General features: G+C 41.6%; 1 protein-coding gene across 1 annotated transcript; it reads right to left on the reverse strand.

Moving 5' to 3' along the window:
- Window positions 1–27,234, reverse strand: LOC311007563 (ras-specific guanine nucleotide-releasing factor 1-like; the record flags this gene model as incomplete). The annotated part of the gene is made up of 27 exons (XM_084000800.1): window positions 1–101; window positions 731–799; window positions 988–1,105; window positions 1,253–1,332; window positions 2,438–2,635; window positions 2,822–2,906; window positions 3,064–3,170; window positions 3,374–3,434; window positions 3,956–4,068; window positions 4,165–4,271; window positions 4,886–5,056; window positions 6,855–6,971; window positions 7,276–7,649; window positions 10,082–10,330; window positions 11,030–11,112; window positions 11,528–11,670; window positions 12,787–12,850; window positions 13,049–13,209; window positions 13,832–13,950; window positions 14,725–14,834; window positions 15,609–15,802; window positions 16,264–16,343; window positions 16,450–16,703; window positions 16,927–17,019; window positions 18,091–18,238; window positions 21,304–21,410; window positions 26,959–27,234. 27 exons carry the CDS (start codon window positions 27,232–27,234, stop codon window positions 9–11), a joined length of 3,774 nt encoding a protein of 1,257 aa, XP_083856926.1. The 3' UTR covers window positions 1–8.

Genomic DNA, 27,234 nt, shown 5'->3' on the forward strand with positions numbered 1-27,234 from the left:
GATCCTCTTCAGGATGAAGTTTTGGGTTCGATTCTCAGAGACGCCTCATACAGACTCTCCTCATCCAGCACCGTACTGCCGTCCAGCAAGTACTTTGCCACCTGAATCAATAAACAACATAATTTGCATGATTCCTTATTTTGTTCCCACACTTGATGTGTTCAATGAGAGCATGTACACCTGCTAAACATGTAAATATAAAACATTTAGCCAATAGTTGCTTAGAAAGGCCAGAAAGTTATACAAGAATATTTTTCAATCTATTTACTCTAAAGTTTGAAGTGATAGTTTTGCTTCGAATGAGAAATAGAAAGTGACTTTTAGCCTGTGATGTGGTTCACAAAAGGAAGGAAGCTGTTTGCCAGAGAGTTGATCTTTATGAAGTGGCGTGACAGAGTTTATAGAGCACTGCTGCTCATTTTCTTACTTTATATCTCACTGACAGGTGAAAGTAAAATATGTGAGTCATTTTGATTTCACTATGCAAACACACAGACAGAATAGAAAAAACTGGTAGCATTGTTGTATGGGAGACAAAATGAAATGCTCACTTTGTGTTCTCTAATTATTGTTAATTATCATTATTAATGATTATTCAGGTTCCTTGGAAAATAAAAATAAAAAGTGCACAAGGTCACTTTCAATGTTAAATTTGAAATTTAAATGTTTATTTTCATTAAGTCCCTGAAAATGTATGCAAGTAAACAGTAAGCACAAAAAGTAATCTCACCTTTGGTGTATAATCGATCTTGTAAGCTGTTTGCTGAAACTGACGTATCTCTCTGATAATGTGAGATATCTGAAGACAAATGACAAATTACACTGAATAAAACATATAGTCATTATATACCTTGGTCAGTAATAAATAAACAAAAGAACAACCTAAATGCAGTTGCTTAAATGAAACATTATTGACAAAATGAGTAGGATCAAGAAAAACAGTAGAATGTAAATGTGGTTGCACAAGCACCTAAAGATGGTTCATACCATTCTCATCTTGGAGAAGTTGACCAGGTTGTCCTCGGTGTAGTTGGGTGTTCCCTCCTCGATGAAGGCCAGGTCCGTCAGGTACATCCCAAGGTAAGGAACACAGGGAGGGTCACAGCTGATAACAACAGGCACGTCAGAGGAAGACAGCAATTGTACAAAGCACAAACAAAGAGCAATAAAAACAAAGGGTTAACAAGGAATATACTAAATTCCAACATGAACACACACCCTAGAGAAAAAGAGAAGAGCGATGGATACTTACTTCTTAAGTGCCTCTCTCAGGTTTTTGAACCGTCCCTCTGATGACACCAGCTTCTGTAACTTGTCGATCACAGTCTTTGTCTAGAGTAAATGTCATTAAAAAGGCCCATTAACAGCCGATCTGTGAGCAAGTTGTTCTCAATCCAGTTAGCATTTAGCTTAGTTTATCATGATGAGTGGAAAGAGAGGGAAACGACTATCCTAGCTCTGTCCATAGGTAAGAAAATGTAAGGCCCAGTTCCAGTCCAACCCTGAAGACTCAGGCCTTGAACCTTCAGTGACAGCTGACTAATTGACGTCAGCTGTAAGTGACTGAGTGTGAGAGTCTGTGGGGGTCCAGATGCTGTAAACATGAATGGAACAGCACTGACCCCCTTTTCACGTTACCTTGACAACAAAATGTTGTTGACCCTGTCCGGTCTGGGACTGATAATCTACCGTTTACTTTCAACACGCACAAGGTGTGTGAGGGACAGACTCACAACAACTGTTCTTGGATCAGATCTGATCAAATCATCATCAATAATCACAAACTACTGTACACACAGTTGTGACAAGCAACTCCGTCCATTCTCCGTCCATTAACAATAAAGAGACCTGGGAGCTCTCCGTGTACATTTGTTTTTTTACTTCTTTTTTTTTTAAACACAACACTATGAACTGTGGGTAATTTCCTTACAGCAAAGGAGGAAAGTGCACGCACATCCGGCAGGTGCAGGACAAAAAAAGTAGTTAAAGTAAAAAAAATAAATAAATAAAGCTCCCAATTTTTTGGTGGTGGAAACAACAACGTTTCGACCACCTATGGGATGACCTGAAGAAGACCCATAGGTGGTCGAAACGTTGTCGATTAATACAAAATTGGGAGCTTTATTTAGCAGTGTGCAGACATTTTTTCTTTTTAATTTCCTTACACTTACAGACTTCCCATGAACGGGCCTCTTAACTAAGTCAGTGAGTCCGTAAGGGGTCGGATTGAAAAAGACTCTGAACACCCAAATCTCAGATGTTAAATCCATACAGAAGTGTAAAAATGGTAAGTTGTGCTTATATGACAAGTTCTACTTCTTGTACTGTAGCAGTGAAGAAGCAATAGGCTGCTAAGGAAAAACAAAGCTACATCTCCACCTCTGAATAATTTGTTTAACTTGACTGCTGGAGGAAGATGTCAGAAACGACTTGATACCTGCTTGGACACTTTGAGCCATGTCTTCTTGAGGCGAAAGACAGAGCTGCGGTTGAGGGAGGACGTGATCTCCAGCACGGCGTTGTAGTTGTGTAGGCAGCGGCAGATGTCGGCCACTGCCACCCACTTCTCAATCACGGCCACGCGCAGGTTGACGTCGTCCCACTGCAGGATCTCTGTGGCGATCCTGTTACTGATCTGACACAAAGAGAAGAAAAATGCATGGTGAAAATAACATCTATCTATCTATCTATCTATCTATCTATCTATCTATCTATCTATCTATCTATCTATCTATCTATCTATCTATCTATCTATCTATCTATCTATCTATCTATCTATCTATCTATCTATCTATCTATCTATCTACATGTATACACATACATCGTTGAAATGTTTGGTTGTTTTCATGATGTATGGTGTTCTCTCGTTCTTCTCATTCTTCATCCAGCCTTGACCAAAGAACTCCCTGTAGAAAAAAAATAGAAGAAAAGTAATCCACAATGAAAAAAAAACCCACACACACACCAACATTCACTGCGTCTACTTCCCTTCAGCCTCCCACTCAACCTCTATGATTTTTATAGACCAAGTGCCCGTCTTTGTGTGTTTGCACGTGTTCTCACTCGTAGGGGATGACCTTGAAGACCAGGTGGTCCAGCAGTGTGAGCTGCTCAGCTATCTCCAGGGCAGAGTGGCTCTCAAATGGTTCAGTCTTACAGTCCTCCATGGCCTGACACAAACACACACACACACACACACACACACACACACACACACACACACACACACACACACACACACACACACACACACACACACACACAGGGTGAAAAGCATTATCACAGCTAAAGAATTAATCATTTATAGGTCAGGCCAGTAATTTCAAGAAGAGTTTTATTATTCTGACAAAGGCTTTTGTAATTTTCTCCTCACCATCTGTGTGATCTCTTCCAGGGTGACCTGGTTGTCTCCAGGGTCCTCCTGAGTTAGAGTCCTGCATACAAAAAGACACAAATGCCATCATTTGGCAGTTTAGTACGACCTTAATTGACAAATGGATCTGACCTTATCAAAAGTGCCAAACTTTATGCTGGGTGTTAATTGTGTGTCTTTGTTGTTTAGGTTACAGGCACTTTTGACTTCATCTCTACAGTTTTAGAATGTTAAACAACAATACTGACACGTTGGTTAGTTTGCATAACATGCTGGACTTTTCACTCATGTTCTGCCACGTTACACCGACGGAAAAACCTGTTCTGTCTTCGCCCAGAGGAACAAAAAACACTTCAGGTGTATTGTGAAACTGCAGGAGAAAAGTTTCTACTCTCTGCTGGATTTTGTCCATCATGACCTGGATTGATGTACTGTATCTCCAGTTCCTGTTTTTGTCACAAACTGTTGGCATCAGAGGTATTCTTGTAGAAACTTTGTTTTTTCCCCACTGGGTGCTGACAAAAAGATGCGTCATATATGACTGTATGTGCGCTCAAGCGATGATAACGGTAAAAAACCAACCTGATAATGTTCGCAGCTGCCTTTCTTTCCTGTGTCAGGAGCTCTGGGTCATGCATCACCTCCTCCAGGAAACCAATTACCCGCATCTTCAGCTCTGTGTTCAGCTCAAAATCCTGAGGAACCAGCAACAACAGTGTCATTACAGAAGTGTTTTTCTTCGGGAAAAAGAAAGAAACTAACAATGAGAAAGACGGAGAGGTGAACTGTACCTGCGAGTGTTTGGAGACCCAGTGACGCAGCACGTTCAGGACTCTGTTTGTAGCAGCTCTTCTGATAACAAACTCTTTGTCCCCGTTCCTCTGGTCTGTCGGAAAACCTGGGAGCAGTTTTAACAAAACAACATTCAAACTGAATGAAACAAACAAAGTTTAATTAATAAAATGGTTCCTATTTCATGTTTTATTTTATTTTGCTTTTTTTTGCAGATTTGCTATTTTGCAGATACAAAGATGATCAAACAGCCTTCACAGCCAGTGAAACACAGATGTACATTAAGCCTAGACTTCCCCCCCTTTAGCTTTTACTCGGGTGCAGTAGACTTTGATTTAAAGTGCTAAACTCCTCCTGACGATGTAAGTAATAGGATTATGAGGGTGATGATGTGTGAATGTAAATGAAGGAGAGAGTCAATGTAACATTTTGTAATTTCTTTGAGCGCCCCCTGGTGGTCATGAGACAACTAATCTAGACCAAAAGATAAGCTCATCTACACAGAGTCACAATCTAAATGCTTTTTTTCTCCCAAGATATTACATGTATTCAGAGTTGTGTTAAATCATCAGCGTGTTTTGAATTGTAACACATTTTAGCCACTTTCACTGCGATTTCTTTTCATTACATGACATCAAAACAACATAGAAAACATAATAGAAAGCCCTCATCGAGCCTTTGTAATGGCCAACTGAGGCACCACCCCCTCATGTGACTGACCTGTACTGGCGAGGGACATGCGACGGTACTTCTCCTTGGTTGGCGTGCCCTCATTGGCGCCAGCCGTGGCGATGGCAAATGCTGAGGCAGCAGAGAGGGCACTCCGGTTATTGTCCAGCTCCCGGCAAGATGACACCACCATGCCGTTGTTGAAGGAAAACAGGGAAAACTCTATGAGGCAGGGGGAAACAAGCAGATGTGAAGTTAAACACTCTTATCTGAGAAACATTCACTACATTTGCAATAGTTTCTTCTAACAGTTCATGTCAGAGCCTCTGGGGCAATTAAGGTGATTGGATTCCTTTTGTTTAGAAGCTGTGTGATAGAAGGAGAATCACACCAGGAGAGGGCAACAGAGAGCTAAAACAAACCCAGCACAGTGTGTCCTGCAGCTCGTGGCAGTGACGGTGTACACTCCACTATGTCTGCCTCACTGCCTCCCTCTCCTCCCTCCCTCCCTCCCTCCCCTCCTCCCTGCCTTCCTCCGTTCAGCCGGGGGCGGTATAGAAGAACACGCACATCGTTGCTAAGGTACAAGGTTTCCTTCCACCTACTCACACAAGGTACTGGCTTCCCTTGTATCCAGCACCGTGGGAAGAGAACACACTGGGGATGAATTGTGCTTGACTACCCACGGGGTGGATGCTCCCTCTCTGTGCAGTATGGGGAGGGCTCGGAGGATGTGGGTGGTTTTTATCAAGACCTTATTTGGCTATAATTACACTTGTCGTTTTCTGAAAAAAAAAGTTTGCTATAAGTCTGCTGCAACTAGATTTATTGAACTCTTGTGAATCTCAACCTGTTCGCACCTCTCACATGCACAAGTGTGACGCAGTGTGTGTAGTGTCCAACTCTTTGTGATCTAATGCATGATTATATGGTACAAACACATTATGTTGACTTTGATATCGACACGATATAATATAACAGTATTATACAAACCAGAGTTGCACCTAAACATTTAATTTCCAACAGTTCCCTGCTAATAAATAGTCATGATAGGCATAGCACAAATAATGTGGAATAATGTGTAGTGGAAGTGGAAGTGGAAACAGCTAGCCCCGCTCTGTTCAAAATAAACAAACAAATAAAAAAGAACAACATTGACCTACCACCTCCTACTGTTCGCAAAATAGCAGATACATGGGTTTTCCCCAGTTTCCTGGCAACATCATGTGCTGACAAGCCTTGAGGAAACTGCAGCTCTGGACCAAGGAGCAGTCCATATTATAACCACCTATGAAAACACGATACGTTGTTTCTGCTCAGTGTCCTGATAAAACAAAGAACACATAACTTGTTATGAGTGTTGTTGTTGAGAGGTGCTGGTAGGTGGATGGTTTTTTACCTTCGCACAGAGGCAGGCTAGCTGTTTCCAGTCATTTTGCTAAGCGAAGCTGCAATTCAGCTGACCATCTGCTACTTACTTTCATATCGATTTTATATAACTCTAAGAAAGCAAATAACTGCCTCTCCCAGAATTTTGAACTGTTACTTGGAGCTTGATCGTTCTAGCCAGAGAAAATATCCAGCCAGTTTTTAAATTTCATTTCAACTGCTCATTTCATGTTATTTGGTTTTCAGACAAGTTCAGTCACACTGAGAAGTATTAATTCAACAGTAGGAAGAACAGTGGGCCTGTTGAACGTGTCTCATGTTACCAACGGTTTTGTTATTGACAATATCTATTAGAATTGATCTTATTTGATCTTCTTTTGTTAAATGTTCATTTGCCAAAATGCTTCACTGGCAAGTACTGTATGTCACTATCACTAAGCATTGAGCTACTGTGGTTTGCCAGCAATAACAATCTTGCCAAGTTACTTAATATTCTTGCCAGCTAATTTGTTTTTTAACTGGTGGGTTGGGAATCAAATGTAGATCACAAGAGGTTGTTGGATATAAAGTAGCTTTAAGGACCCAACACTGGGTTAATACACAGCGGTGGAGAGATCGAGTCATGCTGTACCAGAGTTTTTGGACTTGACATTCTTAGGTGTTGACGGTGACTTTGGCGGAGACATTTCAGCTTCGGCCTCATCGCTCTGACTTGGGTCTTCATCACACTCCTCTCTCACTGACAGATCTGGACAGAGAAAAAAGCATTTGGTTGGTGTTTCTGCGACTGGCAAGGCTGGGCAGATAAGAAATCCAAAGGTCTGGACAACAAGTGAGGAAGCTACAAAACCCATGAGGTCAATCTAAAATCTTGTCACTTTATGTAACGAATAGTATACTTTATACCACTTCACCATGTTCCAAGTGTAATGAGATACAGAAGACACACACAGTGGAAATTATGAGCACGACTCTGGATTTGTACAGCTGTTGCCACAGTGCACGAAAACCTCATTAAGACAGAGCAAAATCCTTCGGACAGTGATTCTGACCTTGCTTGTTGAGGACAGACTCGTCAGTCTTGCCTTCGGCTTTGGGTTCACCCTCATCTGGGATTTTGCTGGCCATGGTGCTAGACACATAGAGCTTGTTGATGTCGAGTGTGGTCTTACTGAAGGGCGACATGGTGGAGTGCATGCTTGCATAGCCATTGGAAGAACAGCTGAGTGCAGCCAAGTCCAGGGCTTTGCCCCCTGTGATGATGGGGATGTTGAGCGAAAGCTTGCGACGGCGGTTGGGCGAGGATGTCTTGGTGATGGAGAGAGGAGGAGGGGAGGAGAACTTGCGGCTGGCACGCGGAGACGTGGGTGGCTCGCCGTAGAGGAGTTTGTTGTTCTGGCTGCTGGCAAAGAAAAGCTCCAAAGAACTGCAGGAAAGGAGAGAATCAAAGAGAGGAGAAAATGAAAGGAAGTGTGAGAAATACAGAGGGATGGATGTTAAAAAGAGGAAGTTTCACAACTAAGAGAAACACTCTTTTTTTATTTTGGGTGAATATTTCAGTGGCCGGAATAAGAGACAGTGGAAAGGAGAGAAGTGGGGGTTCATGGTGCACTTGGTGTCTGCGCACAGAAGCAGAGAGGGAACACATTAACCACAGGGCTCCTCGGGAGCTCTTGCCTCTTTTATTTAAGCTACATTGTTTAAGACAGCATCCTCCTTGCACTGAGAGCCACCCCCTCTGAAGGCCTATAAATAGCATGTCAAGTGACAGTGTGGGAGGCACGGGTGCTGCCAACAGCAACCAGCCCAGGGGAGGCCCACAGAGACATGGGGAGAGAGAGAAACAGAGCGAAAAGGGGAGCCAGATAGAGACAGAGAGGGAAAGTGGGAGAAAGACATAGAGGTGCAATGCAAAAAACAAAAAAAAGCAGGGGCGAAAACAGTGAGACAAAGAGGGAGGGGGCGAGAGAGGAGCAACATAGTGGATATGAATTCCACCACAGTGAAGGCTGCTGGCTGGGAGTGGGCGAATGGGAAGCCTCCAGCCCCGTGTGGTGTTAGCTGCAGCCATGTTGTGTCTCCTTGCCTAAATTTACAAAAGAGTAAAGGAGAGGAGCAAATATGGAGATGGGGGAGGGAAGACGTGGGGAGAGTGAGGGAGGAGGAGAGGGATGGTGAGCAGGTAAGGAAAGAAAATAAGAAAAACAAAGGACAAGCAGTAAACTGGCAAGAGAGTCAAGAGAGGACACATGTATAGTGGTAAAGAGGAGACAATTAAGCAGGAGAAACCAGAAGAGCAAGGGTTTGGAGGAGAGGAGAGGAGAGGAGAGGAGAGGAGAGGAGAGGAGAGGAGAGGAGAGGAGAGGAGAGGAGAGGAGAGGAGAGGAGAGGAGAGGAGAGGAGAGGAGAGGAGAGGAGAGGAGAGGAGGGTCTGGGTGCAAAACACCACCATCAATATTTAATACCGTAGAGCCGCTGCAGATGATGGGAGAAAGGGAGAGAGAGGGAGGGGGAGAGGGAGGAAGGGAGGGAGAAGATGAGGAGAGAAGGAGAGGGTGGGGTCCTGCAGCAGAGTGAAGGGTTGCCATGGTGACAGCGCAGCAGAGAGAGGGATGGTCAGACTTGTGGAAAGAAAAATAAAAGCGAGAGAATGGAAAAGGGTAAAGAGAGGAAGGAGAAAGAAGAGGAGGGGCTCGGGAGAGGTGGGCGCATGCAGGACCCAATTAACTGTGATGGTGGACCGAAGACGTGTCGCTGTGACCTCTCACTGCCTCCTCTCTGCTCCCTTCTCACCTGGACAAGATATGGTAGCATGATGAGGTGCTTACAGACGGTCCACGTGAGCACCAAGACAAATTCAAACACCGGGGAAAGTCCCACCTTTTCACTGCACCATTACCGCACTGTTGCTGCATCTTCAGGAGAAAACATGTGGAAATCTCAAACTTTGTTCCTTTTTTCGGTTGTTGACAAGCTGCAGGGGGCTGCCCTCACAGAGAGACGCTCAGAGGGGTTTAATGTAGCATTGGTTTTAGCTCTGCTGTGTTACACACGCTTCATCAAGTCATTTAATCCCAATCTCTCTGAACTGAAACAACACAGGCTCTAGCACATTTCATATGGACATATTCATTGTCCCATGCTGGTTTGAAAAGACATGTATCAAATACTGGTATTCAAAATAAAATGACCTGTCTTTGTGACAGTGCTCACCACCATTAATAATCAACACTTTGTGAAGTACCACTTTTATACCACTGTCCAGAAATATACATATGGCTATGGCCTGCAGTTCAGACCTTGCATTACGACTTATAACTGAGACGTCCAGTCTCCAGTTCTGTGCTGTGGTTTAGAGTTGTTTTATGTGCCAGAGCCTTTTTATGACCAGGCGTCATTATCTGCACAAGACTTTCCCTTCAATTCCCTTCAATCTGTAAGAAACCAGAAAACACTTTTCTTTTGCTAAGGTGTAAAGAAACGAGATGTGTTTATTATAGTGAGCTTTAGAGGCACCTTTGAAAAGAGCCAGGTTAGCTGTCTCTACCTGCTTCCAGCCTTTATGCTGACTAGGCTAAATCTTTCCTAGCTGAGCAGTTGTTTAACATTTAACAAACAGATGCCTCAGACACGGCCGCTGTCTTCTCACCCTTATTCTTGGCAAGGAAGCAACTAAAAAAATTTTGAACTGCTTCTTTAAAAGCATTTCTTTCATGACCTACAAGCTGGAGTGATCAACTTTCCCAGGATCCACAGATCTGGAAATAAGATATATTATGAAATATGTGGTAAGTTGCACCCACGCACACGGGCCAGAGCAGATAGGAGCAGTCATCCAACTTAAACCACCTCACTCACCGTGCAGGGATGGCGCTGATGGGCTTCTTGTAGATGGTGATGAGCTTGTCCAGAACCACGGCAGCGCTGGTGAAGACGCGGTAGGAGTGGAGGAAGGTGTTCAGGAAGTCGATGGAGAGGAAGCGCAGGTCGGTCAGCCTCTCCAACAAGCGTTCCACGCTGGCATAGCGGATTTGCAGCACCTTACAGGAGTTCATCATCTTGCTGAAGCGGATGTCAACATCGTCACAGTACAGGCTGGTGTCTGACCTGCGTCGGAGAACAAGAGAGGTTAGGAATGTTACTTAAAGGGATTTGCCTTCCAGTGCTTATGCTTATTTTCTGGTCATGTGTAGCTTAGTGGGTAGTGCACAAACAATGACACGGGAGGAGGTTTGTTTCCCCTGTACAAAAAAATGTCTATGCTGTTATTCAACACTAATTTGATGATTGATACATTTAAACCACAAGAATAATCATATGGAATACACCAAAATGGCAAAGCGCAGCAGTTTTAGCCCTGCATCTGCCTCAGAAAGTTGAGAAGTTTTATTCCTGACTCAAAGTTGTGATAGATCCTCTAGTGGCCTTAAAAGGGGCACTCTCAACCATTCAGTGCCCCTTAGACCTGCCAAAGGATTGTGGGTGTATGTTGTGTCAGATCTGCTAAACTTGGGTGGCTCAAAATTTCAAGTAGTGTCTTTGTAATGTTTTTTTGCTCTTGTATTCTTCTGTGTGAGAACTAAGTTGTTGTTCACTCTTGCTTAAAGGACTTTTTCTGTGGGAGCACAGGGAACGGGTCATGTCATTAAGGCTCCTCACAACTGAAAATGTATCCATATGAGTTTGCGCACAAATATTTATGCATTTTTCATGCATTTGTCGTGTTATCGGTGTAATGCTGATGCCAGTCTGTGTTTGTGCACGTATAATGCATGTGTATTGCTGTGCTGTGAGTCCGACTCTCACTTTATCATCTGTGGCACGGAGACTTTACTGTTTTCCTCAAAGGCGTTCATCATCAGACCGTTGCAGCGGATGTTGTCAATGCACTGGAATAAAACAAGCAGACAGACAGGGAAAGTGAAAGTGTGAGTGTAACAGCACAGGAGGGCGAGTGAGCTCACAAACCTGTGGATGATTCAAGTCTCTACCCCCAACAAGCAGGTGTGATAAAGGCCACGAACCAAAGGGATTTCCTGTTCTAATCATTTAAATTATTAAGATCTGACCCTAACCTCTCAAAATCCAACATCTTACATATGAAATTACAGAAACCAATTGAGGTAATTGACAATATCTGTAAATTAATACAGAGTTTTGTCATTTTTAAAGCAGCTTTCAATACAACCCCTCTGTCTTGGCTCTGATTTTGAAGTCAGATCAGTATATCACACTCCTGGTGTGAGTTTTCTGGAACATCTTGTATTCAGTATTAATTATTTGACCACAGGTAGGGAGACATACTTGGCTGATGTCACTTGTCCATGCTGACTTTTCCTGCCGAGATGAAGCCACCAGGATGACGGTGTAAGGCTGGACGTCTTTGGGCTCCACCATCACTTTAAAGTCCAGGTGCTCTGCGTCCTGGCCGCTCCGCTCCCCTTTGGCTACGAAGCACAAATTCATCCACATTTATTAGAACAGGAAAGGATACAAGGAAGGAAAGAAAAGAAAAAGACAAATATTCTATTCACAATGAAGTGAAATTCAAAGCTCTTTGACGGCCAGGTATAATTTTGAATTGTGGTTTGTTGCATATTTTGTATTGATTTATACATTTACCATTTAATCAAAATATCTGAAAATGAGGAGTACAAACTGGAAAAATCATCAAGGAGCTGTGCACTGAGCAACAATGTAGACAACATGATCCTTCAAAATAAAAGATTAAATAATGACAATAAAGCTTTTCACGCTGACCTTAAGATGGCTGATTCTTACCAGGATCTGTAACATACTGTTACGCCCTCTGCTTCAGAGGGTTAAATACCTTAATTCATGCAAAGGCAGCAACAGGTATGTGTTTTCTCAGTCATGTGTAACTGGCCCCAATCACCCAGTCAATAATTATCACAGTGAACATGTTGGTTAAATGTATTGGAACAAAAGCAAAGTCCACAGCTCATGTGAGCAGGATTATTGTAGAGAACTGTCAGGTTTGTATCCAACAAGCGAACAGGAACTACAACACTCAGTCAGGAAATAATGTAATGTATTGTTTATCTGAATATTTAACATACTGCTCTTTTGTAACTGCTCACTCTCTGTCTCCCCATAAACAGCAGTGACTGTGGGGATGAAAGGGGGAAGATAGAAATGATGCAACTAGGAGTGTGGATGAGGTAACATGTTACAGTTTCTTTATAAATGACACAATTGCCTGTCTCAAAAATAAAGTTGTGATGTGGGAAACACACTCTTTATATAAACATCTGTTACCACTTCAAATGTTGTGATTTATTTATTAATCTCTGATCACGATGTAGCTAAGGTAGAGTATTGAACATCTCTCTGTATTGAACAGGATTGTGTTACATTTAAAACCGGCCCCTCAGGAACATTGCAAGTGTTTGTTATGTGAGATGATGATGGAAAAACTGCATCATTTGATATTTCATCTACTTCATACAGCACAAATAAACTTGCACAGATATCACCTGCAGTATATTGAATATAAATATAATAAAACATTTGAATATACTGTGCTGCAGTGTGTAACTTACATTCATCATCCGTCCCCTCTGGTTCCTCCATCAGTGTACAGTCGATGAGAGAGACCACTCCGTTCTGAGACAGGGGTTAAACGTTGCATGGTTACATACTGCATGTTACCAGCTTATAGACGGTGGAAGTGTGTGTATAGTTTCATAGTTACACTTTAAAGTTTAAATTATTAATTCATTTTTTTTGTTTAATTGGTGCCTTAATGGAATTTTTTTGGCCTCTTTTTTGTCGCAGGCCCTTTAAATTACAGTCCTGTTGTACCTTGGTGAGGTGAAGTTTTCCTCCGGAGCCTCGGGTACAGATGATGAGATGTTTGGAGAAGAGGAAACACTGTCTCTCGCCCTCCTTCTTCAGAGACAGAGAGCCCAGTCGACCTCTCGTGATCTTCCCTTTCTCACTCATCGGCACCTGGATCAGAGATCCTGTGAAGTCATGCACATGTAAACACACATGAGAAAACACAGGCCATTTCTTCTCACCTCTTCAAACTGCCTTTGACTTTGAGCTCACCGTTAATCTCCTTCAAGTTTTAGTTTGTGTGTGTAAACATTCATATTTCTGTTGTTTGTAGTTTGCATTTACAGTAAATTATATAACAGCGATCTCTCATGTTATTCGTGTGTCTGCAGAGATGCAGGAGGCTGTTGAACATCTGTATGAGAATACATATGATGCATCACAACAGGAAAGGCTACAGGAGAGATGTGTGTGGATGACTGTGATTGACCATAGCATTCATATTTCATTGCAATTTGTCTTTTGTCAGTACGACAGCAGCCCCTAAAACCTGTTGGGTGGGATCATAAAAGTAGAATAAAGTTGTGCATTTGTGTTTAATTCATTTGTAAAATACATTCACTAATGATGTTTGATGCATTTTCTCAGCTCTGCCTTTTGTGAGGTGTGTTACAGGACCTTTCTTTGGGGCTTTGTGTGTTCAGATGGTGAATCCTTAAACAATGCAGCTGTCAATACATTACGTTTTGTGCTTCAGAGAATTTTCTCTCATTCATTTCCATCAGTGTTTGCATGAAACAAACTTACCTTGTCTAACGAATGTCTGGCTAGTGTCCAGCAACACTTCACAACCCTCAACAATCATTCGCTCAATAGCCAGGTTCTTCCTGATGTTCTCTGTCTCGCTCACCTCATCATGCATGATTCTGAAAGGACAAAAAAAAAAAGACAAAATGAGTGAAGTATTTTACAGTTAAATCTGTTGTCTTGTTAATAGGTCTAAAATGGTTGACCTGTGTCGTTGATATTTGCCATGCCAATTGATATTTATAGATCTTGTTTTTATTGTGGATTTCTCAAGACCTTGTCGTCACTAATTGTCACCCGCCGGTGGTGCTTACATATCCTCCTGTGAATCTACTTAAAGAACACCTGAAAGCAACTGCCCTAACTGACCTGACGAAGAGCTTAACGCTCGAAACTTTGTCATTGTCTCGTTTTTATGTAGTCCTCTAATACATTTTTGTATACTTTGGGAGCATACAGTGTGGCGAGTCCCCTTCTTCTTTTTGCCGTTTACCTACCTGGACTCAGCACCTGGCTACACTCTGGATGTGCGTGAGCCTTTTGTCTTTGTTCACTTGTTAACAGGTTATCATCAGCTGTCCCGGACTTTGGTCCACGATCACTTTACCTGATCTGAGAGGACTGATGGCGAGATTTGATTTATAAACCTGATAAAGCTGATAAAACCTGTGACGTGCACCAGATGTATTATGTTTTTAAATGCAGATGATAATGATCCTGTTAGCGTGGATCAGTTTGTAAACCAGAAACAAACTACATGTTTAGTGTCAGTTCTCTTCTCTTCAGACAGACACAGTGATATGATTAAAAACAATGCAAAGTTAATGTAAGTGTACAATGTAAGTTGTGTACAGTACATTTTCATTTGCTTGACCAACTGACAAAAGAGCTACCTGGAAAGTTCCTCCAGTTTTGACTTGGCGTAGTCCAAACTGTTTCTCTCCACATGCTCATGGGGTGTGTGAGCCAGCAACTCATGCAACGTCAGGATGTAACGTGGGATCTGAAAGAGAGAGAGAGAGAGAGAGAGAGAGAGAGAGAGGTCTGGATCAGTTTTTGTGTTATAAAACATACACACTGCAAACTTAATTTAAAGCCTTCCTTAGAGACTTCTGTAGAGGATTTGACTGTAATGGCCCTGGGCTGGTAATTAGTTGACCATGAGGCATGTGTACGGTTTAAGGATGTCAACCATGTCTTTTAACAGAAAGATAATAAGTCATTTCCATTTAAAACTATAAAATATTTTCAATAAAAAAAGACATAAAACTTAATATTTCCATCAAAATATGCATCTATTTACTATGTCTGTCTTTACACTTTGTTCTTAAAGCTTGTGCTGTAGAGAAGTTGTTCATTCTGACACATTCATTTCACACATTTTACAATAGACTGATTTTTCCTTTTCCTCACTCATTCATTAAACAAATATACTGATTACTTCTTCATAGACATAAAGAAGGGTCACAATATATCAGGACCATAGCTGTGAGAAGTTGGAAGTTGTAAATTTGTTGAATAGATGCTCTTTGGTGTTTAAATTTCACATCTGGTTCCCTGAGCCATGACTAGACTCCACATTTTATATTTCCATTTTAGGTCCAGTTTGGGTCAAACCAGCTGCATTTTGGACTGGGTAGTGTTTAAAAAATATTACACTTATTTGTTTGTGTCTGATTGAAGAAGGCCTCTGGATTGCTTTATGATACTGACATAAATGTTACTGGCAGTATTCAAAGTTAATATAATACTCAACACTGTCTCCCTGGAATCTTACTTGAAACATGGGGTAAGTTAGGAAGGTCTCCAGCGTCCTCTCCTCACAGTCGGGCTTGGCCTCGTACTGTTTCAGCAGCTTGTCGAAGTCTCGGTTCTGCTTGCAGTGGGCCAGGATCTGCAGGCTGTATTGGTGGTTCCTCACAAACTCCTGGTAGATGTTCAGCATGGGCAGCAGGATGTCGAACAAGTCAGCTGTAAAATGAAGCAGAATATATACATTTTTGTTTTCTTTAATTCATACATACAGTATATTTTGTGTGCATCTAAACAAATAAAGTACAGCTAATTGAAAAAATAAAAACAAACATTGTTCCTATTTTTTCCATTCTTCTCAATGAAACAGTCAGTTGTTCTACATTTGTAAAACTCTCTTCAAACATTCAGATTGAGGACGGCTCTGTGCTCCAATTAAATTTGATCAATGACACAGACTATATATTACTGGAATACAGTTCTTAGCTATTAGTCCTTTAGGTATTAATTATGAAAGTAAGAAGGACATTGTTTCTCAAATGTAATTTTATGTCCCGTGAGTGCCAATATACACAGTACAGGGTTGTTGACATACTGTATGTCTCATATGTACAACATAAATTTCCCACAACAACAAGGAAATCAATAGGTGGCTGAGAGGTCATTCCTGTGTCTCTTACCCAGAACCAGCGTCGGCCAGCTGGCTATCCTGGCCTTCAGACCCTGGTAGAAGATTTGGTGGAGGAACATGATGGTCTCACTAGTAAAACAAGAGAAAGGGCAGTCAGGGCCTAATGTTCATCACTCTGGGCAGCTTCCACTGTGACTGTTACACCACTATCACAACCAGTCTCACCACCAGCCACCTGTTAAGAAAGATGCTGCTGACGTCATCGTGGGTGATGGGTGGTTTCTTGGAGCTGGCGGCCATGCGGAGCGGCCGCAGGAAGTTGTTGACCAGGATGTGGAGCTGCTGGACGTATTCGGCCTCAGCCTCCAGCATGCTGAACACCACCTGGTTCCTCTTCCTCATGCTCTCGGCGTGCGGTGAGCGAATATAGTCCTGGATGATAGTCTTCCACTTCCTGCGACAAATCCAACCTCGCAAGAAGCTCTGAACCTGTTTTGAAAGGGTTTAGTAGACAAGCATACAATGTAAGCAACCATAATATAATCAATTGCCCAGGGATGAACGGTCTTGAAACCTCTCTCAGAAACAATACCTACCTGTGCTGGAAACTTTTCAAACTGTTCTAAAAAGCTATTCGACTTGACTTTCTAAAGTCAAATGCATTTAGGTTTCTCTTTTCAAACAACACAGCACCAAAGTAGTCAAATGTCACCTTTTTGATCTTCTTGATCTCTGTGTCATCATCACTTGGCGGCACCTCTGGATTTGACTGGATCTTCTCATTGTCCTTGAGCAGTGCAGCAATCTGAAATTCAACACAAACCAGTGATGCATTCACTCAGTGGATGACGAGAACCTTATAATAAATCCTATTCATGAATATGGTCAAGTCTTATATCCTCACTTTGCCGTGTTATTATCATTATTGTTATTATTTTCAGTGTTTAATTTGTCCATTCATTCATCCATTGGCTGTAGCACTTCTCTGTGCAGGGTCACGGGTGGGGCTGGAGGCAATCCCAGATGACATAAGGCTAGGGCGGAGCACACCCTGGACAGGTCACCAGTGTATCACTGACATAGACAAACAACACCCACAGAGAACCTATAATGGGGAAAATATACAAACTCCTCACAGAAAGGCCTCAGGCTCAAGGATCAAACCCAGACCTGTGAGGCAACGATGCTGCTAACCACCGTATCACTGTGCCACCCCATGTTTTATTCTGTATTTTTGAAATACTTTTTGTGCATCTTTGTTACCATCCATTAGCTGGTAAAAGAAATTATACATGAATGAACTACACGAATGAACAACATCATAATGTTTCCTATTTTTGTTTTATTCAAAGCTGTTTCATTAAGAGTGACACATGTATTTGGACAGTGGGCAGTGAGTGAAAGAAGAAAAAAGCAGCTTTAATAAAGGACTGAAATTAAACAAAACCAACCAAAATCCATTTCTACACCATGTTTTAGCATAGAGGGTTAGACAGTAGATTATTATTTTCTGGTACAGACTATGGTATCAGGTACAATGGAAGCTGATTCATGCATATTGAAAACATTCATTTCAATTGGAGCTATTGCAGCCATTAGCACATTAAAGAGAGGCGCATTTGATCTAGGTTGGACTGAATAATTAGGATACAAAGCACTGAACAGGATTGCAGCATTTCTATCAAAGACGTCACAGGGGTGCTGCAAGCTCCATGACCTCACAGCATTGTGGCTCTGACCATTGTCCTGTGTCCCTCTTCTGTGTTGAGCCCCATTGCCTGACTACTTTCACTTTATCTCTCTTTCTGTCACCACTGCATATCACACACACACACACACACAGGTGTTACTAGCATGAAATTACAAAGCAAGTTACCTCTGATTTTAGTCGCTCTATCTCGATTTCCCCATCCTCAATCTGTTGTCGAAGTTGCTTGGCAACCGTTTTCTCCGTCTCCACAATTTGGAGTAGATGGAGATACTTCTGCATGAGGGTCTCATGCTCTGTCGCCAGGTTCCTGTAACTATACAGACGCACACACGGGCATTGCAAGGACCTCATTAACGCACGTTTCATGGACTCTCCATAGACTTATCAAAGCAAAAGCAGACCTCTGATCAGCATATGTTTGCACCACAGACCTTCCACACAGCACAGACACTTATTATATCAGTTCTCTGGATAATCTTAAGCTTAGAAAACTATGTGTACAGGCTGCTTCTGCATGAGAAATAATTCTCTACATTAGCCACTTTATGTGTATGCTAAGTGAGGCTTAAAATCCTCATTGGCAGTTTCTTCAAACTGGCGTAAATCAGGCCTTACAGTTTTCTGGACAGCTAGAATTGTGCTGAGATAGAAAAAGAAAATAATAAAAAATCAAAACATTTGAATAAGAAACCTACAAAAAAAAAACAGCAAAATGATGATCAGCAAACACTGCTCTGCTGTGTATCACATGCTTACAGGCCAGCTTAGTCCTGCTGCCTTGACTGTGTACTAATCAATGTAATCTTCAATGAGTCCAATCAATTGACCTTTCACCATACAAATTCACACTGCTGACATTTTGAATGATTGTACTGCTCGTCTTTTATGACACACTTGCGTCTGGACCTTAAGGGAGTTTTCTGTTCATTATACATCTCTGAGCTCTATGTATGAAATTAAAAAATAATGCATTTCTTATTTTATTTATTTACATTATAGTTCTCTGACCAGTAATTATCCACATAATAATCCAGGGGAGGGAATAATAAGAGTTAGTAGTACTAACACAAGTTTGACTCCCATGGGATCTAGTCGTTCTTTGATCTTTACAACCTGCGTCTAGTGAGATTCTGGTATTGGTGGGAAAATCACAACAGTGATAATTTTACAGTAGAGCACAAAGGTTGAAGTTCATTTAGTCCATGTCTGAATCAAAACTAGTGAAGAGAGCCAGCTAGTGGGTGCTGGCCGCCACCCGGGCCCACACAGCGGGCTCTGCAGACACAGTCACCACCACACATGAGTAGAAGCCCATAGGTGATGATTAAGCAGGATTTATTTTGTATAAGTCCTTATTTTGTTTTTAAGGAAAATCCTACAGACTCTACCTTTAAAAAACATAAGACAGTTTTTTTCTATCTATTTATTTATTTAACCCTTAGATGCATAAGTGGGGTCAAAAATGACCCCATTGCTTGTTATTCTTCAAAATCTTTGAAATTAAAAGTAATTATAATTTCATATTCCAGGTATTCCTCATAAAACATGTTTGTGACATGAGGCCATTTGTATTTTAAAAAAATATTTCATTAATTTTAAGAAATTGCAGTTTTTGTATCACTACCCCACTCTTCCATAAGTGGGGTCAAAAATGACCCCAAGCATTTCCTATGGAATTTCCAAGGAACCTTTGATTCTTATCAACACTGACTGTCAGTATACTGTTACTGTCCCACTTACACATCTAATGTCAGCAGTCTCACCACCCAGGAGGTCATTTTTACACAGCAACATACATGTAAGTATCATCTTCATTTATGAACTTATTTTCCACATCCATGACTTTTCTGTGATAGTATAACGTTAGTATTATTGTCATCAAATTAGCCTACTTTGTACTTCTTACAAAGTAGTTGTTGTTACAAAGTAGGCACTGTTTAGCTTAACTGCAAAGTAATGTTAGTACTTTGATGTTAGCTAGTATAGTAAGGTAGCTAACATTACTGCATTTGTTGTGTAGAGATTGAGACTCGTAATATATCTATAACTTCCCTGTAATAAAAGCTAACCCATTATACGATTATTGATTATTGATGTGATATGGTGTGTGCATGTGCGTGTGCGCATGCATGCCTGTGTATTTACATGCATATTACATATTATATTTTACATATTACATATTATATTATATAAATGCACAGACATTTACTTACATAGCTATGTATTAATTTATACAGTAGTTTTGTGTGCCATTCAAACATTGTCCTTTTTATGTTTTCTCATCTAAAGTATCATGGCTGCTATAGGAGGCCAGCTAGGATTCCTGAGGACCTTGCCCAACAAATGATCCTGTTGCACACAGAGAGAAGAGATAAGATGTTTGTGTGTTTACATATGTGTGGACAGTGTTATGGTCCCCGGACTTACTGAATGTTCTCTGTTTATCCTCCATAGTCAAACAGACAGACGGACACACAAACAATGGATTTTGACATTTTTGGTACCTGATTGATTGTTTTGTAATCAAATGTGAATAAAAAGTGATAAATGAACATCTCAAAAATGGAATCACTCTTTTGTTGACCAAAATATAATGAAAATCATCATCTTTAACCAAAATTAAAGACATTTATTGCAAAAACGCATTGATTCTAATTGGGGTCATTTTTGACCCCACTCATGGAAGAGTGTAGGTATTGGTAGCTCATGCATCCAAGGGTTAATGTTTAATTGTGTTCTGTTTCCTTATTTTTAAGTATTTAACTGTGTTTTTAATGAAATATGTATTTCTCTTACGGTGAGCCGAAGGCAATTTTCCACGATGGTGGACAATAAAGTTTTATTGTATTGTATTGTAATGTATTAATTTTTAATGTACCAGTCCATGTAAGAGGAGATAATTTAATGTAAATAAAATAATCCTCTGGGTGGGGGTTAAATCAAATACATGAATATGGAATATTAGATTTAATTCAATGGTTTTAGTTTTAGACAAGTTAAAACAGTGCATGCAGAAGAGTCTTGTCTGACCAATCTGGAGTAGATCTCTATGATTTTTATTGTTTAGTGTTATTTTAGCTGTCGTGTTGTTTGTTTGTTTATTGTTATATCAACTAAGAGAGTAGTCAAATTATCTGAACATCAACACATGAACATTTCCATTGTGACTATGTTGGCCTGTTAGCACTTTGCTCACAGAACCGTGTTGCTTAATTACAGCCACACAGAGCGGTTTAGTGTTTTAACTTAGGATTCAAGTTATGCTGTGTATTTACTATTAAAATATCAGTCTGCACAACACACACACACACACACACACAATTCTTAACAAAGCCATGCTCAGCTGAATCTAGGTCAGAGGTCGTGTGTGAGAGGTACCTGGCCTGTGTGATAGCAGCCACCCACTCATCACAGTCCTTGACATCCTCAGTGCGCAGCTCCAAAGCCTTCTGGTTGTCATGATTGAATGTGACAGTAAAATAATACTGGAAAACAACAAAACAGTCAGACAGTCAAACATTTCTTCAGCGGATAATGAATATATTCTGATACAGTCTGTTTCTTCTTAAACTTTTGATTTTGTCAAAACTCAAGTCATATCCGTGTACACACACACACACACACACACACACACACACACACACACACACACACACACACACACACACACACGAGTGCCCATGAGTGTGAATGAATGATATAGAGAGATCCTGATGGAAAACTCTTGAGAGATTCATTATAAGGCACCGTGCATTCCTGTCTGTCACCTGACAGACGCTGGTGGAAGCCTCTCGACTGACACCATGCTTTTTTTTTGCTTTGCTTTGTCCCAGTGATTTTACTGCGTTTTGCAACACCACCACACCTGGGGGACCTCACCCCTTTTTACTCACTCTCCAGTTATCTCCAGTGACCCTACAGTTTTAAAGGCTTGGTTATGGCAATTACAACAAATGCATGTGGAATTGTTTTCTAATAGGCTTATCAGATCAAATCCTCAAATCAACAAAGTGGTGGTCATCGTAATAATAGGACAGACAGATTGTTTGTGGTAGAAACACATCAAATTATATAACACTGATGCATTGTAAATAGACCCCCACAAATCCAATATATTGGATTTTTTAATCCCTCCCAAATGCCAAGAGCAAATCATTTGTGAAGGGGAGTAATGTTCCATATTTCCTGATGAGCAGCAGAACGGGCCTTTGTCAATAATGTGCCTCTCATCTCGCGCTTCCTGTGAGCTGGTGTGTCAAGCCTTTTAGGCAGCTATATTTAGCTCCACGTCACTACATTTTTTGCCAGAGACATTAGCTGTTGGTAAGTGAGACAATGTGGCCTGTAGTAAATCCTTGTTTAAAACCTCTGATCAAAAACTACTGATGGAACTGAGGAAAAGTGAAAAGATTAAACGAATCTATACAGCCATGGCTGATAAAAGGTGACTCTCAAACAATTACCAAACTTCACAGAAAATGTATCTCCAAAATCTAACTGATTTGTTTTTTTTTTTTATGGTAGACTTTTATTTATTTATTACTTTTGAATTGTTTTTTTCTTAGCTAGTTTCAAAAGGACAACAAATGTTGAATGAATTGAATGTCCTGGACGCGTTGAGCACTCTTTAATAACTCACACAACCTTCTGCACAGTCATCACCTTCATACTTAAAGTTCAACATTTTGGCAAATTGGCCCATTGCCATAATCCCTATAGTAGCAGTAGGTTTGTTACCTTTATTTGTCGGTGCAAGCTATTTTCAGAACGGCCAAGCTGAGCCGTGAGCTGCTCAGAGCTACGCTACGGAGGCTAATGGGATTTCTTGGTTTCCAAAACGCTCTTGTGGACATGAGATAATAACAGAACGTTACGAGACTGAGTTGTTTTAGAGGTAAATTCATGCAAAACCGCTGATGCGCGTTGCCTTCAGGGGAAGTTTTTCAGCAAGCAGTCTCTGCATTTGCCTCAAAAACAACTCCATCTTGTAACGTTCCATTATTATCTCATAGTGTGGTGAATGTGCAGGTCACAACTTGTCCACCAGAGCGTTTTGGAGTTGTTGGATTGTGTATTTGATGAGTTTGATGAGGGAAACCAAGAAATCCCATTAGCCTCCGTAGCGTAGCTCTGAGCAGCTCGCGGCTCTGCTCCGCCGATCTAAAAAATAGCTTGCACTGACAAATAAAGGTAACAAACCTACTGCTATGACTATAGGGATTATGGCAATGGGCTAATTTGCCAAAATGTTGAACTATCCCTTTAATGTTTTTACTGATTTGATGAGATTCATAACTTTGACCTCATGGTGTATTTCAGACGGTCTAATTGGCCAAAGAAAATCAGTATAATGTCATTCTGTGTTTTTATTTCTGTGTGAGCCTCATAATCATTGTGTATGAGCCAAGACCGCACACATTTCTCATATTCCCATATTTGCTGTATTTGCTAAGTGAAGCATAATGCCGGCATGTTGTTACACATTTTGTTGGCCCCTTCAAATGCACTTTTTCAGATGCAAATAGGGGTTGCCATAGTAACTGGGGGCTTAAACGTAGCTCGCCTTCTAAATGGGGAATAAGAACATTTAAAAAGTAGAACACTCTAAAGAATACAATGAGAACGGAGAGACAGACGGAGAGAGAGAGAGAGAGAGAGAGAGAGGGGGAGAAAGATCTGTTGCCTATTTGAGGAGTGAGGGCTATAAAAAGCGTTGTCACCCTGCAAGGTGGCAGTTGGCTTGGCATCTATTTGTTGCATTGTCCCTCTCCCTGTCACACACAGATAAGATCCAGTGCTCGCCCGGCCGTTCCTCTCACAGGTCTGACACACATAGACCTACAGTACAGGCACACACACACACACACACACACACACATTGCACACAACACGCAGAACAGAAATCAGGAATCTGCTGCAATCTGCATATTTAACACTTCTAATGTCAGAAATACAGGATCCTCGCCTCATACGACCTCTGCAGTCCGCTCATCGACTTAGGGTGTCATTCTTTGTTTTTTCCAGAGTGGGGAAAGTGAAAAGGAAATCAGTATGCCCTCAGACACCTGAAGCATTGATTACTCCTTCTGTCCTCAGCTCACCTTTTCTGTGGAGCTGCTCAGTCTTATAGAGCAATGCTGGCGTATGCAGGAGGACACAGTGAAGCAAATATAGACTTTCGAGACGCATGCACACGGGCGCACAAGATGTACAGATATGGACGCACACAGACAGATGTGGACGCACGCACCCAGACAGGCACACGGTCACGCACATGTCGTGATTGACTGCACTGCACACTACTTCTCACACATGAAGAACTTGTATTTGAGCAAAAAGCACACACCCACACAGAAATAACAGAAAACTGAGGGAATTTATTCCTGACACAGATCATATTATATAAAGGGACACATGCTGAACAGAGGACTGTGTAATGTTAATTGAAGGCTTTCAAATTCATTTAATTCACTGTTGAAATAAATTCACAGGAGCAGCCTGCATGAGCATCTGTCATCATAGATGTAACTCAGTCCAAATTTCATCCCCAGAATAGTGCAGGCCTCTTGGCCTCTTGTGCGACATGGTTTTAAGAAAACAAGCTTGGCAGGGGACAGAGTTGAATAGCTGTGCACCGTGGAAGTGGCCAACAACCCCTCATACATAAATGACAAAGTAGGTTCTTGTCAGGGCTTTCTAAAAGAATGTGATGAATGTGAGCAGCTGCCTTCAGTTAAGATATGTTTGTTAGGCAACTTGGTTAAAGAAGGAAAATGCCCCCTTTTCTACATGGTGGACATTAAAGTTCATTTCATCAATTGTCAGAGAAACACATTTGAAGGAAAAACCTGTACTGTTCATTTTTATCCTCAAAACCTACATTTTATAACTGGAATGAAGGGGACTTAAAATAAATGTGTGTGTATTTTACATGCATGTATTTATTTGTTTTGAATTGTCTGAGCTCTCTGTATAGCGCCCTCTTGGTGACACGGACACTAATCCTGACAGCTCAGCGAACAGAGAGCAGAGGGCAAGCGTTTGAGGAACGTGACGTGACAGCAGAGTTCAGCACCACAGACAGCAGCACCAGGTACAGCTGATGGGAGCAGGCACACGGTGTAACAGTAGGAGCCACTGCAGAACATTCACACTGCATCTATCCTTTAGTGTCAATTGACAGTTCAAACAACAAATATTACAAATCAGAGTTATGTTTCTTACCCTCTAACCAGACAACCTAAAGTAAGAAAGAAACTGTTGCCAAAGTACACAATTAATTAGTATAGGAGACTGTGATCTTCTCTGCCTCTTTTACATATGGGAAACAAAACCACATTTGAATTATCCTTACTATTTGTGAGCTGACCTGGAGACAGTTTTTTGGACAGAAACCTGCTCAAAACACCCCCAAGCCCTGAATAAACAGCACTTGCATTGTTTTTGTTTTGTTTTTCCTTACTCCCCCAACTTCAGGCCCTTTCTGGTGGTTTGGGGATCAAAATCCCAATCCTGAAAGTCAGGGACCTCTCTTATATGTCAACTTCATGACACAAAGTTGGTGCGTTCTACCTTGACAAATGAGACATGTGTGACTCTTAAAGTGCAACATGTCTGCAAAGCAGGTTTTAGCAAAAACTTCACACGCTGTAAAAGGTAACAGATTGTGAGAAATGAAAACACCGGTGCTACTTCCATATTTAACCGCATTAGTCGGGGGAAGACCTAAATATAACAGGTAAAAAAAAAAAAAGACCCATCGCTTGGACTTTTGACTCTAGTTCTTGAGCGTCCCTGCTGCAGGGGAGAAAGCAGAAGAGACTGCAGCTGGCAGAGCAGATTTGAGAAGGTGGCTGCAGTCATAGCTCACAGCAGCTTGACCACTTCTCTGGCTCTTAAATGCCTCTATTCCACAAGGTTTATTCCTCCCAGCGGCAGCCCTCCTAACCTCTCCAACGCTTTCACTAGGGGCAACCATTCCTCTGCTCAGATTATTTCTGACTCTCTTTTCTGACTGAATTGCATTGGGGGAAAAAAGAAAGGAGGAACAGTGAGGATTGTTTAGCTCCTCACACGTTAATCCATGGCACTAAACTCCTGAGGATTTCAAACGAATAAGGGGAATGTAGTGGAAACACAAGAGCATGCCTGAGACATCATTTAGGTTTTTTTTGTTTTGTTTTGTTTTTCATTCATGGCTGTCGTTAACAACCCCGTGATAATGAGAGAGCTATCAAATATACCAAGCTGCTATAAACCGGGGAGACGCAGTTGCCAAGGTAGGATGCTATTAATATCAAGACAGGGAATTAAATCAATACGTCAAAACGACAGGGAAGGGGCAGCTCTCCTCCGCAAGATGGCAACCTGCAAAGTTTGGATGCAGCTGAAGTTTACTCCCGTCATATGCGCTGCAATCCCTGAGCGTCTAAAAATACAGCGTCTGATGTAGGCTGCTGTGCATGTGATGCAACAAATGTGATGTTCATGGCGAGAGGAGACCTGGAGAAAGGCGAAGCACAAGTCTCCGTGTTTTGCTAAGTTTGCACAAGGAATCGCATCAGTTGCGTAAACTTTAAACCACTGCGCGTGTTTTTTTTTTTTTGGGGGGGGGGGGGGGGGGGGGGGGGATTTTTTTTTTTTCACCTCAGAGGCAGGCTGGGAGGCTATTTTAGTGCAGAATCTGAGACAATCAATCGTTTAGGATGACGACATTACGTAACACCGGGCGTCAAGTGAACTATAATCCATAAGCATCTCTGGGAAATTGTTTGCGTGATAAATAGATGCTGAAGGTTTGAACAGCAGCTGTGTTGTTTGTATATTTGTTGCAGCATTTGAACAATAGGTGCGTGTTCATGTTGTTGTTGTTGATGCTTTAACAGAGTCAGATTGATAATAGATAGGGGAAAAAAGCAAGTTTCAAGAAAAACACAAGAGGCGTTCGCTCTGACAGACGATTACCTTGACAGTGTCAGTCAGTCACACACTTATTGGAGCCTTGTGTGTGCGTGTGTGTGATCAGCATCTTACCTGCTTCTCTAAGCATTCCTTCGCTGACTGAGATGGCTTCGGTGACGGTGCCCTGTCACAAACACATCCCTCCAACAGGTACAGTCCGGAGGGGCGTGAGCTGGAGTCGTTTTCGAAATAAAACAGCATGTTCTGCAACAAAGCGAACCACTTTGAATGCCATTTTGTGTTGTCTGAGCTTTTCTTACTTAGGCAACCTCGCCTCGTCCCGTCCTTCTTCGCCAAAAGAGCCAAATAGGTGATGTGGCCATCATTGAGTCTCATCCCCTTCTGCAT

This window comes from Trachurus trachurus, assembly GCF_905171665.1.
Source record: "Trachurus trachurus genome assembly, chromosome: 3".
NCBI lineage: Eukaryota > Metazoa > Chordata > Actinopteri > Carangiformes > Carangidae > Trachurus > Trachurus trachurus.